At 50.5% G+C, this 14191-nt stretch overlaps 1 protein-coding gene across 1 annotated transcript; it reads right to left on the bottom strand.

The window, feature by feature from the left end:
- Positions 1–1032: 1032 nt before the first annotated feature.
- Positions 1033–13484, bottom strand: SMIM11A (small integral membrane protein 11A). Its single transcript, XM_030329546.1, has 5 exons — positions 13390–13484; positions 10328–10410; positions 9597–9699; positions 3925–4095; positions 1033–1218 (listed from the first exon to the last, which is right to left on the bottom strand). Exons 3-4 carry the CDS (start codon positions 9606–9608, stop codon positions 3940–3942), a joined length of 168 nt encoding a protein of 55 aa, XP_030185406.1. The 5' UTR covers positions 9609–9699; positions 10328–10410; positions 13390–13484; the 3' UTR covers positions 1033–1218; positions 3925–3939.
- Positions 13485–14191: the final 707 nt, after the last annotated feature.

The following is a 14191-nucleotide window of genomic DNA, read 5'->3' as shown; positions in this document are numbered from 1 at the left end:
CATGTGCAATCCGAGAAACTTAACAGAAGACCATAGGGGAAGGGAAGGAAAAATATAATGTGTTCTTCAAGCAAGCTAGGGGAAAAAAACGTTAAAACCAGAAGCAAAATACATTGACAGCACTGTATTTATGGAGAAAACCCACGTACAAGTGGGTCTGAGCCCTGTGGTTCAAACCTCCGTGGCTCAAGGGTCGATTACACACTCATGCAAATGTTCCACGTGGCCACCAGCAACGGGACCAAACCTTCCCCCAGTGGCTCAAGGGTCGATTACACACTCATGCAAATGTTCCACGTGGCCACCAGCAACGGGACCAAACCTTCCCCCAGATGTATGGCTTTGGTTACTGCTTTCTCATCCCTGATCCGCTCTCTAATCGAGGGAAGTGAGACGTCGTGAATCTTTTTGCAGAGATCTCCGTCTGTGAGGTGCTGAGTCAAAAAATCTTAGTATCGCTTCTCTCAAACCTGAAAGTCTCCCTGGTTCATCCCTCCCCTTCGTCTCTCATCGCAAATCCCAACAAGCACTCGGTGGGGGGGGGGGCGGGGGAGAGGACCGAGTAGGCCCGCTCTTCTAACTCTGTCACAGCAGGACTCGGGGACGCGAGTTCTTCCTAGACTCCCGCCCAGTGTGGCCGATGGGTCTCACCCTGCAGCCCTCCCCACGAGGACCCTCCTGGGTCAGCAGAGGCGCCAACGTGGCTTGGGCGACTGGGGTGCGGCCTCCCTCCACCCCAACAATGGAAACACGGCCGGAGGCGGGCCGGAGCAGGGCAGCGTGCGGGAGGGCAGCACAGCAGAGGGCCGGAGAGCCGGGGAGGGCGCGTGGCCGAGGCTCCCAGACGCCACTTCTCCCTCCACCCGGTCCTGGGTCAAGAGCACCTGCGATCCCAAGAAAGGCCGGGAGGGGTGCAGGTTGGCAAAACTCCCTCCCATCACAACACCGGGAGGGGGGTGGGGGGTGGGGGTGGGGGGCGGTGTGTGTCTGCGTGAGACAGAAATGCTCTGGCTCATTCCAGAGACAGAGACAACCTTTTTACAAAGGTATTTTATTTCAGTCAACAAAATACTGGTTCTTTCAAGGGCATAAAAAAATTCATACAATTTTAAGTTAAACCTATAGGTTGGGAGTCTATCCTCCGACACCCCATTCAGTAAGGGTCTCCGCTTCCTTCTCAGCTGGGATCCACTCAGGCCGACATTTAAATCGCAAACTCTAGAAAGGAAGACAAAAAGGGTGGGTATGAAATGTCTGATTGAACACTGACAGAGGTTTGACCTGCTCAGCGCTGACCCTGGCGCTCAGCTGGTTCAACGTAACAAACAGAAACCACTGCAAGTTTATCTATTAAAAGAATGTTATCTTCAACATCCCGGTTTTCTGCCCTGGTTTCAAAGCAGGTTCGAGGCTGGCAGGAAAATGAAGTGTCAGTCTCGCGGCAGCCCCTGCGCCCTGAGGCCTCTGCGGGTGCCGGTGGGAGGGAAGTGCTCGTGGCCCCACATCCCATCTTTCCTTCTTCTTCTTGGTCTAACGCGAAATGAGGGCTCTGGGGGGGCCGGGGTGGCTCAGTCGGCTCAGGTCATGATCTCACGGTCTGTGAGTTCGAGTCCCGCGTCAGGCTCCGTGCTGACAGCTCGGAGCCTGGAGCCTGCTTCGGATTCTGGGTCTCCCTCTCTCTCTGCCCCTCCCCCTGCTCGTGCTCTGTCTCTCTTGCTCTCAAAAATCAATAAAACATAAAAAAAAAAAAAAATTAGACTCTGCCTGAGACAGAAATTCAACCAACCACACATTTCAAAGAGAACTGCCCTCCCTTGATGGTTTTAGTTTCGCGATGCTCCCTCTTTCCTCACCCCAGTGCCCACTCCTGGGTTTCAGCCAGTAAAACACCGTTTCCAAAAAAACCAAGGTTCTGGCCAGGGACGGCATGAGGGGCAATGACAGAGGGGATTCTGGGCCCGGGGTGAGGACCGGAGAGCCGCTGTGCTTCACAGTCTCTCAGTGCACGTCCCTGCACTCGGGAAGGTGATGCAGCCGGGGTGAGGCCCGGTGGGCCCGTGTCTGACCTGGGTTCGAGCCTGACTCTGCTCTTCACGAGGCAGAGGGCCAGCCCTTTCTCAGTCTGAACGGGCCCCGCAGAGCTATCAGCAGAAGCGATAAGCCGGCCAGCTGAGAAATGCTGAGCAAAATGCGAGCCACACAACAGTCATTCAGTAAGTGTTGCTACGATTACTAGTCGTGTGCCATTAACCTCCACAGGTCCAAACTTTTTTCTTTTAACATTTATTTATTTATAATAAGAGAGAGAGAGAGAGAGAGCGTGGGCGGGGGTGGGGCAGAGAGAGAGGGAGACCCAGAATCCGAAGCAGGCTCCAGGCTCCGAGCTGTCAGCACAGAGCCCGACGCGGGGCTTGAACTCACGGAGTGCGAGATTGTGACCCGAGCTGAAGGCTGACGCTTAACCGACAGAGCCACCCAGGCGCCCCTACACCTCCCCAGGCCTAAAGATCCTCTACGGGAGGCACCTGGGCGGCACAACCGGTTAAGCATCCGAGGCTGATTTTTGCTCAGGTCATGATTTCACAGTTTGTGGGATCGAGCCCCGTGTTAGGCTCTGTGCTGACAGCTCGGAGCCTGCTTGGGAGTCTCTCTCTCCCTCTTTTTCTCTGCCCCTCTCCTGCTCTCTCTCTCTCTCTCCCTCAAAATAAATAAATCAACATTAAACAAGGTTTTTAAAAATCCTCTATGGGAATTCCTATTTACGGAAGCATGGGATCTCCGGGTGGAGGGGGGTTAGGAGATCGCTGGCCCAGTGGCTCCTAGAGCGACACGTTGCTGAAAGGGCTGTGTTAAGAATCCCCCAGTGCATGTTAACTAACTAAAATTTAAATAAAAAATACACCTACGTATGTTAAGAAAGAAAAAAAAGAAAGAAGAATCCCTTAATGGTTTTTCAAAAGAACAGATGTCTACACCCACGTAATGGAATCTCTCGGGGGTTGGGGCCTGGAAATCTGCACTTTCAACAATTCTGATCAGTAGCCAAGTTTGGGGACCGCTGATCTAGAAACGCCTGCCACCGTAGTTGAATCCTCAAATTTTCAGAGCAGCACAGAATTCAACCTGATAAATGGAAGAAATCAGATCAGTGCACCAGAACTAAGGGAGGTGTTGATCATCGTCTGTTCACTCTGTGGTGGGGTTTCAGAACTACCTCCTGGTGCCTTAACTCAACAGATGTGCTCTGGGCACCTCTTGGGTGCTGTGACAGGCCCAGGGCTACCGCGACGAGTAAGACTTCACGCTTACATGAAGAGGTTGTTGGGAAGGACCCTCTGGGACTAACAAGCCAAGGCCAAGGGGCCGGAGTGTCTCCCACGGTCAAGGAGTGGCCTGAAGAAGTGTGGGGAGTGAGCACTGGAGGGGCAAGAACACATCGGGAAGGGATTTCTATGCCATTCCTGGGAGTCAGACTTTCTCCTGAAGATCGAGCAGGGTTTGTTCATCTTAGGTACGGGTGTGGGTCTCCACAGACCTGTGACCCCACCTCCTCCCCGTCCCCGTCTGCAATTTGATGTGCAACTGTAGGTGTTTCTACTATGCGTGCTTCTGCTGGGAGAAGGTCCACGGCTCTCAGGAAATTCTCAAGAGTTCTGCGACCCAACACCTGCTCAGCCCCACTGCCCGGATAAGGGAGCAGCGCCCAGGCTTCGAGCAGAGGCGGGCACAATCTAGCTCATCTGCACCCAGGGTGCAGGGGGCCGGGATCTGCACACCTCCCCTCCCACAGATGCCCCCCATCGGACAGCAGGTGGGTCTCACGCGGCCCTCAGCCTGGAGGGAGGAGGGGTTCTCTGACCCCCATGTCTGTGCCTCGGCCCACCTCGGCCCGCTGTAAATTTTGCACGAGCAAAGTCCCCATACCTTTGGTTTTTCCCTCTAGTTATCTTTCTTCTCCGACTGCTTCTTTTTCTCAGCTTCCAGTTTTGCTTCTAATCTTTTCCGTTGGTAGATTTTGACTCCAGCAAATGCCAGGCAGAGAATTAAGGTTTTTGCTGCCAAGATATACAGCAGCAAGGGCATGTGTTCAAGGACCTTAAAGAAGAAAGCAAGCATTCTAGATGTACTATGATTGAGAAGGAACGTTTCTGTTACATTCCCTCGTTTAGCAAACCCTTACCGCACACCTATCACATAACAGGCACGAGGCCAGCTGCTGGGGCTACGCCGGCGACCAGGACAGACGCGGCCTAGTTTTCCCTCCGCCCTCCACCGCCCCCTTGCTGCTGGCTTCGTGCGCGAACCACCCACGGGCCGCAGACAGAACTGTGGTCTCCCATGACTGGACCAGGCCCTGGGCCGGTCACCCCGGCCCCTGCTGCCCAGGAGGCACTGCGGTCCAGTGAAAGCAGCCGGAGCTGGCGGGGGGGGGGGGGGGGAGGCGCAGGGGGGCCTGGACTATAGCTCTGCTCTGCCACCGACTGACCACGAGACCTGGGTCCGGCGCTTGACTTCTAAGCTTCTGCCTCCTCAAGGGAGGTGGGCCAGACCCCGTCTCTAGATTCTCCGATCCTAGGAGGCTACGATTTCCTCTTGGTTGTAGCTACTCATCAGCATCGGCGCTTCAATAAATATTAAAATACAGTAAAATTCAAAACATGAAAACTGAGCTACTCAGTAACTGTTCCCATAGTTTCCGGTTAGAGGGTAAGTTCTGACCCATGGGCCACAATGGCGTCCGGGGAATAACGATGGATTTGAATTACTGTCTGTGCTAGTAGGTACGTTATGATGTTAGTGCACATAGAGCAACAGTATCTCAAGGGAAATACTATACTTGTTTCATAAACACGGTTAGCGTGACCTGAATGATAATTGTGAGCTTTTCGCGTGAGTAAAAATTCCTTCCCGAATAAAGGTGTGCTTTAGTTCAGTGATCACTTATTCTAGAGGATTAATTAGGGAGGATTTATTCCAGTGAAATCAGTAAACTGCCAAACATAACTTATTATACGCAATTCCCATATAAGGAGGTCCTACTAGATTCTACTACAGGAAGCACATTTGTCTCTCCTTCTAACAGAATGAGTCCGTGAAAACTTTAGTTAGCTGGGAACAATATGCTCACAGAGCGGGAGGGCTGGGAGGGATTTTAAGCACGACTTAAGTCTACCACTCGTTTGTCTTACAAACAAGGAGAGTGAAGCTCATGGTCGGGGAGAGGCCTGCGTCACACAGCCGATTCACGATGAGGCCAGAGTCAGAATGAAATATTCTAACCTCGATGCCGGTCTTCTTTCCCCTGCTTCCCGAGTTTCAAGGAAACGGACTTAATGAAATCATAAATTACGTACATACGTGTTCGCACAATTTTATTACAATTCTTTAGGCTTAGACGTAGATATCGATTTCACGCTTAGATGTCGTGGCGTCAGTGAGGCCTACAGGGAGCTCACTGGGCACTACAAGCCTCCCCTACAGGTTCCTCCCATAGCAGGCGGGCTCCTGGCTCCTGTCCCAGGACTGTCCTAATTTTATGGCTGAGAAAGTGTAAAGTCTGGAACGGTGAGGGTCTGACCGAGCTAAGACCGCTCCAAAACCTGAACTCTCTTTATCACTACACTGTAAGATGCATCATCTGCTCCCCACGCTCACCAATTTTACTATTAAATTATACAAACAAACGATGTCTGGGCTACTGAATTTACTAAAGCCGACTGGAATCACTACCTCTGAAACTATTTAACAGGCTACTTACGGATATTTGAGGACGACGACAAGGTGGTACAGCGGGAAGAGAACGGACATCCAAAGGAGGAATCCAAATATTTCAATTGTTTTAATTTAACCAGAACAGTCAGAACCCAAGAACACTGAGCAGCTGGGTAACAGTTTCCAAGCACAAAGTCATTTTCACAGCAAAGAATAAATACAACATACACACTGAGAAAGACCACTCGAGCAACAGTAGAAAAAACTGAAAACTTTGCAGAAGTGAAACTTTTCATCGTGACAAATATAAGCAGCTTGGAATGTGGATCTTCCTCACTCAGACTTAGAGCTAACCTCCGCTACCTCCCCCCAGTAGCCCTCTAATTCCTGTATTTTCTTGAAGGTTCTCAGTCAAGATGAGGCTGGACGCCACGCTTACAAACCAGCTCTGAGAGAAAAAAAGCGTTAAATGTGCTTTTATTTTACCTCCTTGGCGGCAAAAATCAAGCAGTTCAGAGGCGGAAACCCCCTTTTATGTTCATGGGGTTGATCTAGGCCAACAGAGCACTAATCCACATGGGAAAGTCACCCCTCCAGTTCTCCCCATCTCCATGGCTGAGCCCGTGGAATCCTACTATGACGGAGCCCACATCACAGCCCACGGTTCCCTGTGATCTAAACATCAAACGGCTTTACCAGTGACAGGAAATGTAGAGCTCAACGGGAAGTTAGAAAATACACTGAATTGGGAATACATCAACAAATGGACAGAGGCAAGTGGTGTGGGTACTTACTTTCTTTCTAAAGGTAGTGGAGAGGAGGCAGCGCGAGGCAGGGGTTTCAGGACCGGGAAGGGGGGCAGAGAGGCGGCAGCAGAGGTCAGGGGCCCCCCTTCTTCAGGCTTAAAGCAAAGGGTTTCAGGGCTACACTCCTGCCCGTCTGGGGGACTGAGCTTCAGTTGTGCTAAATGTCTGCCTTTGATTTCTTTCTAACAAACCCCTCATTTTATTTAACTTTTTTAGAGTTTATTTATTTTGAGGGAGGGGGATGGTCAGAGAGAGAGAGGGTGAGAGAACCCCAAGCAGACTCCACACTCCATGAAGAGCCCAACGCAGGGCTCAATCTCACTAACCATGAGATCGTAACCTGAGTCAAAATCAAGAGTCAGCCTCTTTAACCAACTGAGCCGCCCAGGCTCTCCCTGTCTCGGTCTCAAAACCAACCAACCTTCAAGGGGGTAAGTGAATAAAATATTGTGGGAGTGGGCGAGATCTATGCCAATTTTTAAAAATTTTTAGGTCTATTTATTTATTTTGAGAGAGAGAGAGAAAGTAGGAGTGGGAGAGGGGCAGCAAGAGAGGAGAGAGTGAGAATCCCAAGCAAGTTCTGCACGGAGAGCAGCGGGCCCAACGCGAGGCTCGAACTCACGTACTCAGAGATCACGACCTGAGCCGAAGTCGGATGCTTAACTGACTGAGCCACCCAGGCGCCCCATACCAACTTTTTAAAATAAATCCCCAAATCTTGTGTAATGAGAGTGGCTCATTTTTTGAATAATTAGCAAATACTGTCGCTAATGCGCAGTATTGACTGTCACTGATGCCACAGGCCCCCTGAGCCAGAAAGGGAAGCCGACAGGATGTACCGTGGGCTACATAATCCTGCTGCCTTCCAGGGCCTCATGCAGTCAGGTGCAAAGAGAGGCCACTTCTTCCCGACAGTACAGGGAAGGGCCCCCTCTTAAACATGAGGTGGTTCCCAGGCAGCCACAGAGCTATGTGTCTGCTCGAAGTTGGAAAGGTTTGGGCAGATTCTGTCCCTGACATAAGAAAGAACGCCTTCTGTCACCAGCGGGATTGGCCTGGGTGGTCAAGTGGGTTGTCCATCATTCTACGATTAAGAACGTTCTCTGCGCCCTGCCTTAGACCAGTGGTAGCCCCAGACTAAGTGATCAGGAACTTTGGCGGGTGTGTGTTTTAACACCGTCTGTGTTTTAAAAATTTTTTTTTTTTCTCAACGTTTTTATTTATTTTTGGGACAGAGAGAGACAGAGCATGAACGGGGGAGGGGCAGAGAGAGAGGGAGACACAGAATCGGAAACAAGCTCCAGGCTCTGAGCCATCAGCCCAGAGCCCGACGCGGGGCTCGAACTCCCGGACCGCGAGATCGTGACCTGGCTGAAGTCGGACGCTTAACCGACTGCGCCACCCAGGCGCCCCAACACCGTCTGTGTTTTAACAAGTCCTCAGCAAGCCTTCAGTAACAGTTACTGCCTCTTGTCCCCACTGACTGTGGCCACCACAGAGAGGACAGGCCCTTCCCTAAATCCCACCCCACGCCGTTTTCTGCTTCTTCCCCTTGTATCTCCTTGCTGCCTCGTCTTTCCTTCCCAGCCTTTCCACGGTGAGTTCTGGAATCCCAATACTTGCTAAACAAACGCTCCAACATTTTCAACCCCTTCAAGAAGTCCACACTCTGCCTCTTAAATTCAACCAGGCTTGTCCTGGAGAAAAGTCCCCATGGTCCGTCCTTCTGCATGGTCCCCCCCAAAACCTTTGCCCCAAAGAGCTGGGGAAGCAGAGGGGTTCTCTATCTCCTAGCCCCCCCTGGTCCTGCCTTCCACACCTTCCCAGGGAGCCTTGCAATGGAAAGCTGGTGGATGTTTTGAACAAGCAAATGCTCGTAATTGCAAAAATACACAGTGAGATCCTAAGTTTGAAAATACACACGCTACACTTACAAATACGGACAAAACACTGGAAGAAAACACACCAAAATTGTTAACAGTAGCCATCTCTAGACGGTGAAGACAACACGATTTTTGCTGGATATCATACTTTCAAAGAATCTACAATATGATCTATTTTGGTGGCTGCTCTCTAAACCGACAGCTACCACACCCCACCCACTTTGGGGATTTGGTGCGATGAGTCTCCTTCCCTCTGTAAAACCTGCTGGCTGCGGCCCAGAGCCCGCTGAATGCCCAGCAGGATCCTGCCCTTGGCCCTGTGCTCTCATCTGCTGAATCTGTTCTGCAGAGGACAGCTATGTTTATTCCCCAACTAGTTTAAGTTGTACTTGATGTTATTGTAGGTAATTTTTCTAAACACAACATTTAGTGAAATATGGCTATATTGTATAAAGAAAAAACTTGTTTCCATGAGAAGTAAATCAAATGCTTTCAATGCATTTTCGAGTTTGAGTTGAAAAAAAAAAAAACAAAAAAACCAGTGCTGTTGGCAACACAAATGTAAAAGATTAGGGAAGACGACATAAAAATCTGGAAAGATTTTGTATGTAGGTTGTTTCATAACATATTAACCCACTTGAAAGAAACCAAAATGTGAAACTGTAGGTAAAACTTTACAGGCATGGTTTTTGCAAGAAAAGTGAGGCAGATCTGAAGTCAGTGTACCCCCGCTCAAAGAAAGGGCCTAACCCCCCTCCAAAAGTCTGGTGACTAAATGAACTTTTATATGTTTTAACTTAAAATTAAATATTAAATAGTATTATGATTCCTGCTTTAATTCATTTTTTCTTTTTAATCAACCCACCTCTACAGCACTGTTACTCTCAATTTAAAAAAAAAAGTTTTTTTTTAATGTTTATTTTTGGGTGGGGGAGAGAGAGAGAGAGAGAGAGACAGAGCATGAGCAGGGGAGGGGCAGAGAGAGGGAGTCACAGAATCCGAAGCAGCCTCCAGGCTCCGAGCTGTCAGCACAGAACCCGACATGGGGTTCAAACTCACGAGCTGCGAGATCATGACCTGAGCTGAAATCGGATGCTTAACCAACTGAGCCACCCTGGTGCCCCCTACTCTCACTTTTTACAATGAGGAGAAAGAAAAAACCAAGCCACAACGTATAAATTCAAAGCATACTCACCTTCCAGTTCATGCTGGGCCAATTGCGAAGTCACTCCTGGTCGACGTGGGCCTGCTCAGACAAGCACATGGAGAGAGGAACTGGGAGGTCAGGTCTTGCTGTTCTGGCGGGGAGAGAAGAAACAGGTCACTTTGGGTTTTCCAGATCAGTCCACCTTAGGAAGCCTTCCCTTTGATGGAGAGAAAGGGCACATGAGCAAAGATAGCAAGCCCCACAGAGAGGAGGGTTCGGGGGGGGGGGGGGGGCCCAGCAGGGGACCCAGAGCCTGGTGGAAAGCAGATGGCCCGGCTCAGGGAGGAAGACGGGCTTGGCTCTTGGTGAGCAGAAAGGTCTCCGTGGCTGTTTTTTGCCGGGGCTGGGGGCACAGCCCCGAGCAGCGGTGGCAGTGTTGTGCCTGAGGGGACAGGTGCTCCCCCCCGCCACGCATCTGTGGACAGAAGAGCTCCCAAGTCTTCTCCACCCACCTCCTGTCCTGAGCAAAGAGCTGGCCGGCGGATGAGTGCCTCTCTTTTTTCAAGTCCTCTGAGTGTTAAGCTCATCTTGGTTTTTAAAAAATATCTGGAGGGGAGTAAATGATACGGAAAAAAACTGTCCTCAGGAAGTAATTCCTATCTAGAATCTCATCTAAAATGTGAGGAAGCAGCAGGAAATGACAGGTCAGGGGACACAGCTGGAGCACAGCATCTGCTCCAAGGCCTTGTATGTCATTATTCTTATGCTACGGCACGTACCCCAAGAGTCAGAAGACTTGAGTTCTGGATGAAGAACCCACGCACTCTGGTAAGTGACTTCCCTCCCGGGGCCTTGGTCCCATCTGTAAATGAAGAAAGGGGGGCGTCAACCAGATGGGCTCTAGGGCCCTGACTTTTTTCTGAAATTTGGCAACTTACAGTATACTCAGAGCTTCACGTCACTGTGCCCGGCTGCACTACGGCACATTAGCTGTGCAAACTCATTTAGTTTTCACACGCGCCCCGGAGAGAGATTTATTGTTCCGGGTCAGAGATGAGGCAACAAAGTTTATGTAACGCGTCCAGGGTCGCACAGGGACTGGGATTTGAACCCATCCAATGTGGCTCCAGAGTCTTACCCTGATATAGGCAGAAAGCTTTGCAAATTCAAAAATCATGGGGATGCTTGCCTTTAAATGTACTTAGAATGGAGAAAAGGCACAAGAAAAGGTCAGGCCTTTAGAATGGGGATACTAAAATGAACTTCGGGGAAAGTGTTTTATTAAAACTTTTACTTACAAAAGCATGTTAAGTATAGAAAATTCATACCTCATCGATTCAAGGTCATAGTATCTGGAAAACAGGCTGGTGGTTGGCACAAGATAACCGAGTTTTCCCCATGACTTCTTTCAAAGCCAGATAAGTTCATGATAGGAACGTACACCATAAATCTCTTTAAATGGGATGACGTGATTGAAGGTGCTCGTTTTCTTCATGGATAAATGGCCTGTTTGTCCTCAAGTAGCAGGAGATTCTGACTTGCACTGGAGAAACACGTTCCTATGACCTGTTGCTAGAATTTTCACTTTCAGTAATCTCTGATAATCTCAGGGCTTAGCCATGTTGTAATTGAACAATGTTTAAGGTTATGTAAATTTTATTTTTACAACTCTTGCTCTAACGGAGTTGTGTACAAATACAGTAGGTAAGTTTGGCTGTCCTTTATTTTCTGCGGTCATATGAATGTATTAATGTAATTAGTTACAAGAATTAATGTAAGAATTAATGGATTAATGTAAGATGCATTAATGGATTAATGTAAGATATTGATTCCCAAGGTCAAGGGCAACAAATAGGTCCAAAAAGCTTATGAGAGGAAATTAAAAAGAACACCCCATGGGGTGCCTGGCTGGCTCAGTTGGTAAAGCATGTGACTCTTGATCTCGGAATTGTGAGTTAGAGCCTCACACTGGGTGTAGGGATTATTTAAGGAAATTAAAAAAAAAAAAAAAAAGAGTGTTGACTTAAAAAAAGAACACCCAATGGTCTGGCCCTCTGGCAACCAAATATTACATTTACTACTGGTGTGACCTTGGACAACTCACTTGGCCTCTCTGAGCCCCGCATCTCTCATTTGTAAATTCTTCAGAGATTGGATTATAAACACTAAGCACAATGCTCAGTCCATGGAACACATTTCAATAAATATCAACCATTAGTGTTATGATAAATATCTCTCCTTCTGCTAATGGACATGCCAAGCTTAAGAACCATAAACAAGAGGCAACCAGAGCAAAATGCAATCAATGCAAGATAGCAGGGACCAAGAGAACTGGAGAGCTGGACTCTATTCTTGGTGGCACCAATGGCAGGCATGTGACCCGGGGCAAGCCATTAACCTCTCTGAACCAAAATGTTCTCATTTTAAAAATCGGAATCCAAGGAACAACTCTGCAACTCTGGAATTCGTTAAGTCCCCATTTTCTCTGATATCACACAATCTGACTATGAAAATTTACTGGCAGTTGCCTCGGCTTCATACCTAGGGTGATGAAATTCAAGCTCTTTAGAAGGAAACATATTTAAAGTCAACCTGCAAAAAAAAAGTAGTGGGAGTGATGCAGTGAGCGGGTGGGAGACAAGAGGGCTGATCAATCCAGCTCATTCCTACCTGCTGCCTCCAAATGATAACTTTCCTCTTCTCCCTTCAATCGCATGCTCTAACTCTAACTTTCGTAGCACCTGGCAGGACTTCAGCAAATGAGAACTGAGACAGCTAAAAATATCAGCAGGCTATTAGCTCCACTGCCATATGTATGTCTGATGCAATATTAGCCACAGAAGGCAGCTGGTATCTGAGGGCTGAACTGCAGAAGCCAACAAGGCGTGGACACTGTTGAGGCATAAAGACTGTGAAGGGCAGGAGGTTTTAGACTTCCCCCGGAACTATGCACCATTCAAGCTAACTTAAATCTGAAAAACAACAGTGGCTCAGATAGAAGCCTTTGCTTCTATCATTTTTTTTTCCTTTGCCAGATTTATCCTAAAAACCAGAAAAGCTCTCCGTTTATTCAGGTTAGGACAATGAAAGCCATCTGGACAAAATACTGGCCAGAATCTACGTTTTCTTCTTGGCACACCTAACAAACTCCAGGGTGGTCAGTCTCCTGCTATCTACGCTCATTCCAGCCGCTAATTAGGCCGTGTCAGAACGTTTCGGAACATGTTCGCATTCCCGGTCTCTGCCCTTTTCACCCCAGCTCTTCACCCAATCGTTAGAAGTTGGGTGGTGCGAGGAGGAGGGAGTTGCAGGTGAACCCTGGGCATCACTCCGTCGACCTCTGAGCCCCACTACCAGGTCACGTGCGGTTCCCAGGGCCAGAGAGGCTGGATCTCGGCTCCTCCATAACCGACCCTTGGGGAGTAACACCTAACCCGCTGAGACCCGGGGATGAGGGCCAAAGGCGGCCGTTCTTCCCCCACCCATCCACGTAACAGGGTGTCCGGAATATTCGCTCATCCCTCCAAACCCTCCGTCCAGAACAACTGGGCCCCGTCCGGACCTCGAGCCAGCCTAAACACAGAGCCCCCGGCGCCGGATCCGCGGATTCCGCGGCGCCGGGACGACCGAGCCAGGCCGGGGCGCTCCGCGGGTGGGGCCGCGGCGGCCGTCACCCTCCCGGTCCCCACCCGGGAAGCCGGCGCCGCGCGGCAGGGGGGCCGGCTGGCGGGCATCCCTGACAGAACAGCAAACGCGGGGCCGACCACCGGACTCCCCAGCGCCCCCCAAAAGCTGTCGGGCTTCGGGTCAGGATCCCGCTGACCGGATGTCACCCACTTACAGCTCCAGGCCGCGGAGGCTCCTGCGCCGGGGCCTGCACAGGAACGGTCACTCGCTCAAGGCGGCGGGAGGACTACACGTCCCGACATGCACCGCTCCGCGCGCCGGCGCAATGGACCGGGGCCGCATTCGCGGGCGTAGGCCCGGTACGCAGGCGCAGTGGGACGCTCCGCACCGGACTGCTGGGGGCTGCGCAGGGGTCAGGGGTCACGATTGGCACGGCCGGACACTGTGCTCTGGGTCCCGGCGCGTTCCCGTTGTGACCTTACCGGAGCCGGGGGAGGTAGACGGCTGCAGGGCTGGGCGTCCCCCTTCCTCTGGATACTACCCGCTGCTGTCTGCGACTGAGGATCCTTGGGTCCCCAGAAGTTTCCAAATATAGCGTTCATCTCTGACAAAATGCGTGCATTTTCCTTTGGGAGAGCGGTAGCCCGGGTACCGGGGTCCCAGCTTCCTTCGTTCACCAGACGCGAAGTACGCGCTCGGGCACGCTCAGCCCCGGCCCCGCGGGAGCGCGCAAGCCGGACCCCAGATAAATGCAAGGGTGACCCCAGGGAAGGTGCACGGAGCTCTTTCTCCGTGCTCGGCTCACCCTTCTGTGGATTAAGGAGCCGAGCAAGGGGAGAGTAAGCGGCTGGCGCAAGAACAACACCCGCGAACTGCAGGGACAGAATTTAGATTCGAACCCAGGAGGAGGTCTGACTCCAAATCCCATTATGACATTTTGTGGTGATGACGTACGAGATGTTAGGCCTGCAGAGGACAAGGACAGAGTGAGGGGTGGAGGGTTTGGTTCGGCTGAC

This window comes from Lynx canadensis, chromosome C2 (assembly GCF_007474595.2).
Source record: "Lynx canadensis isolate LIC74 chromosome C2, mLynCan4.pri.v2, whole genome shotgun sequence".
Classification (NCBI taxonomy): Eukaryota; Metazoa; Chordata; class Mammalia; order Carnivora; family Felidae; genus Lynx; species Lynx canadensis.
The sequence above is the reverse complement of the archived record's forward strand: the minus strand, read 5'-3'. Positions and strand labels throughout refer to the sequence as shown.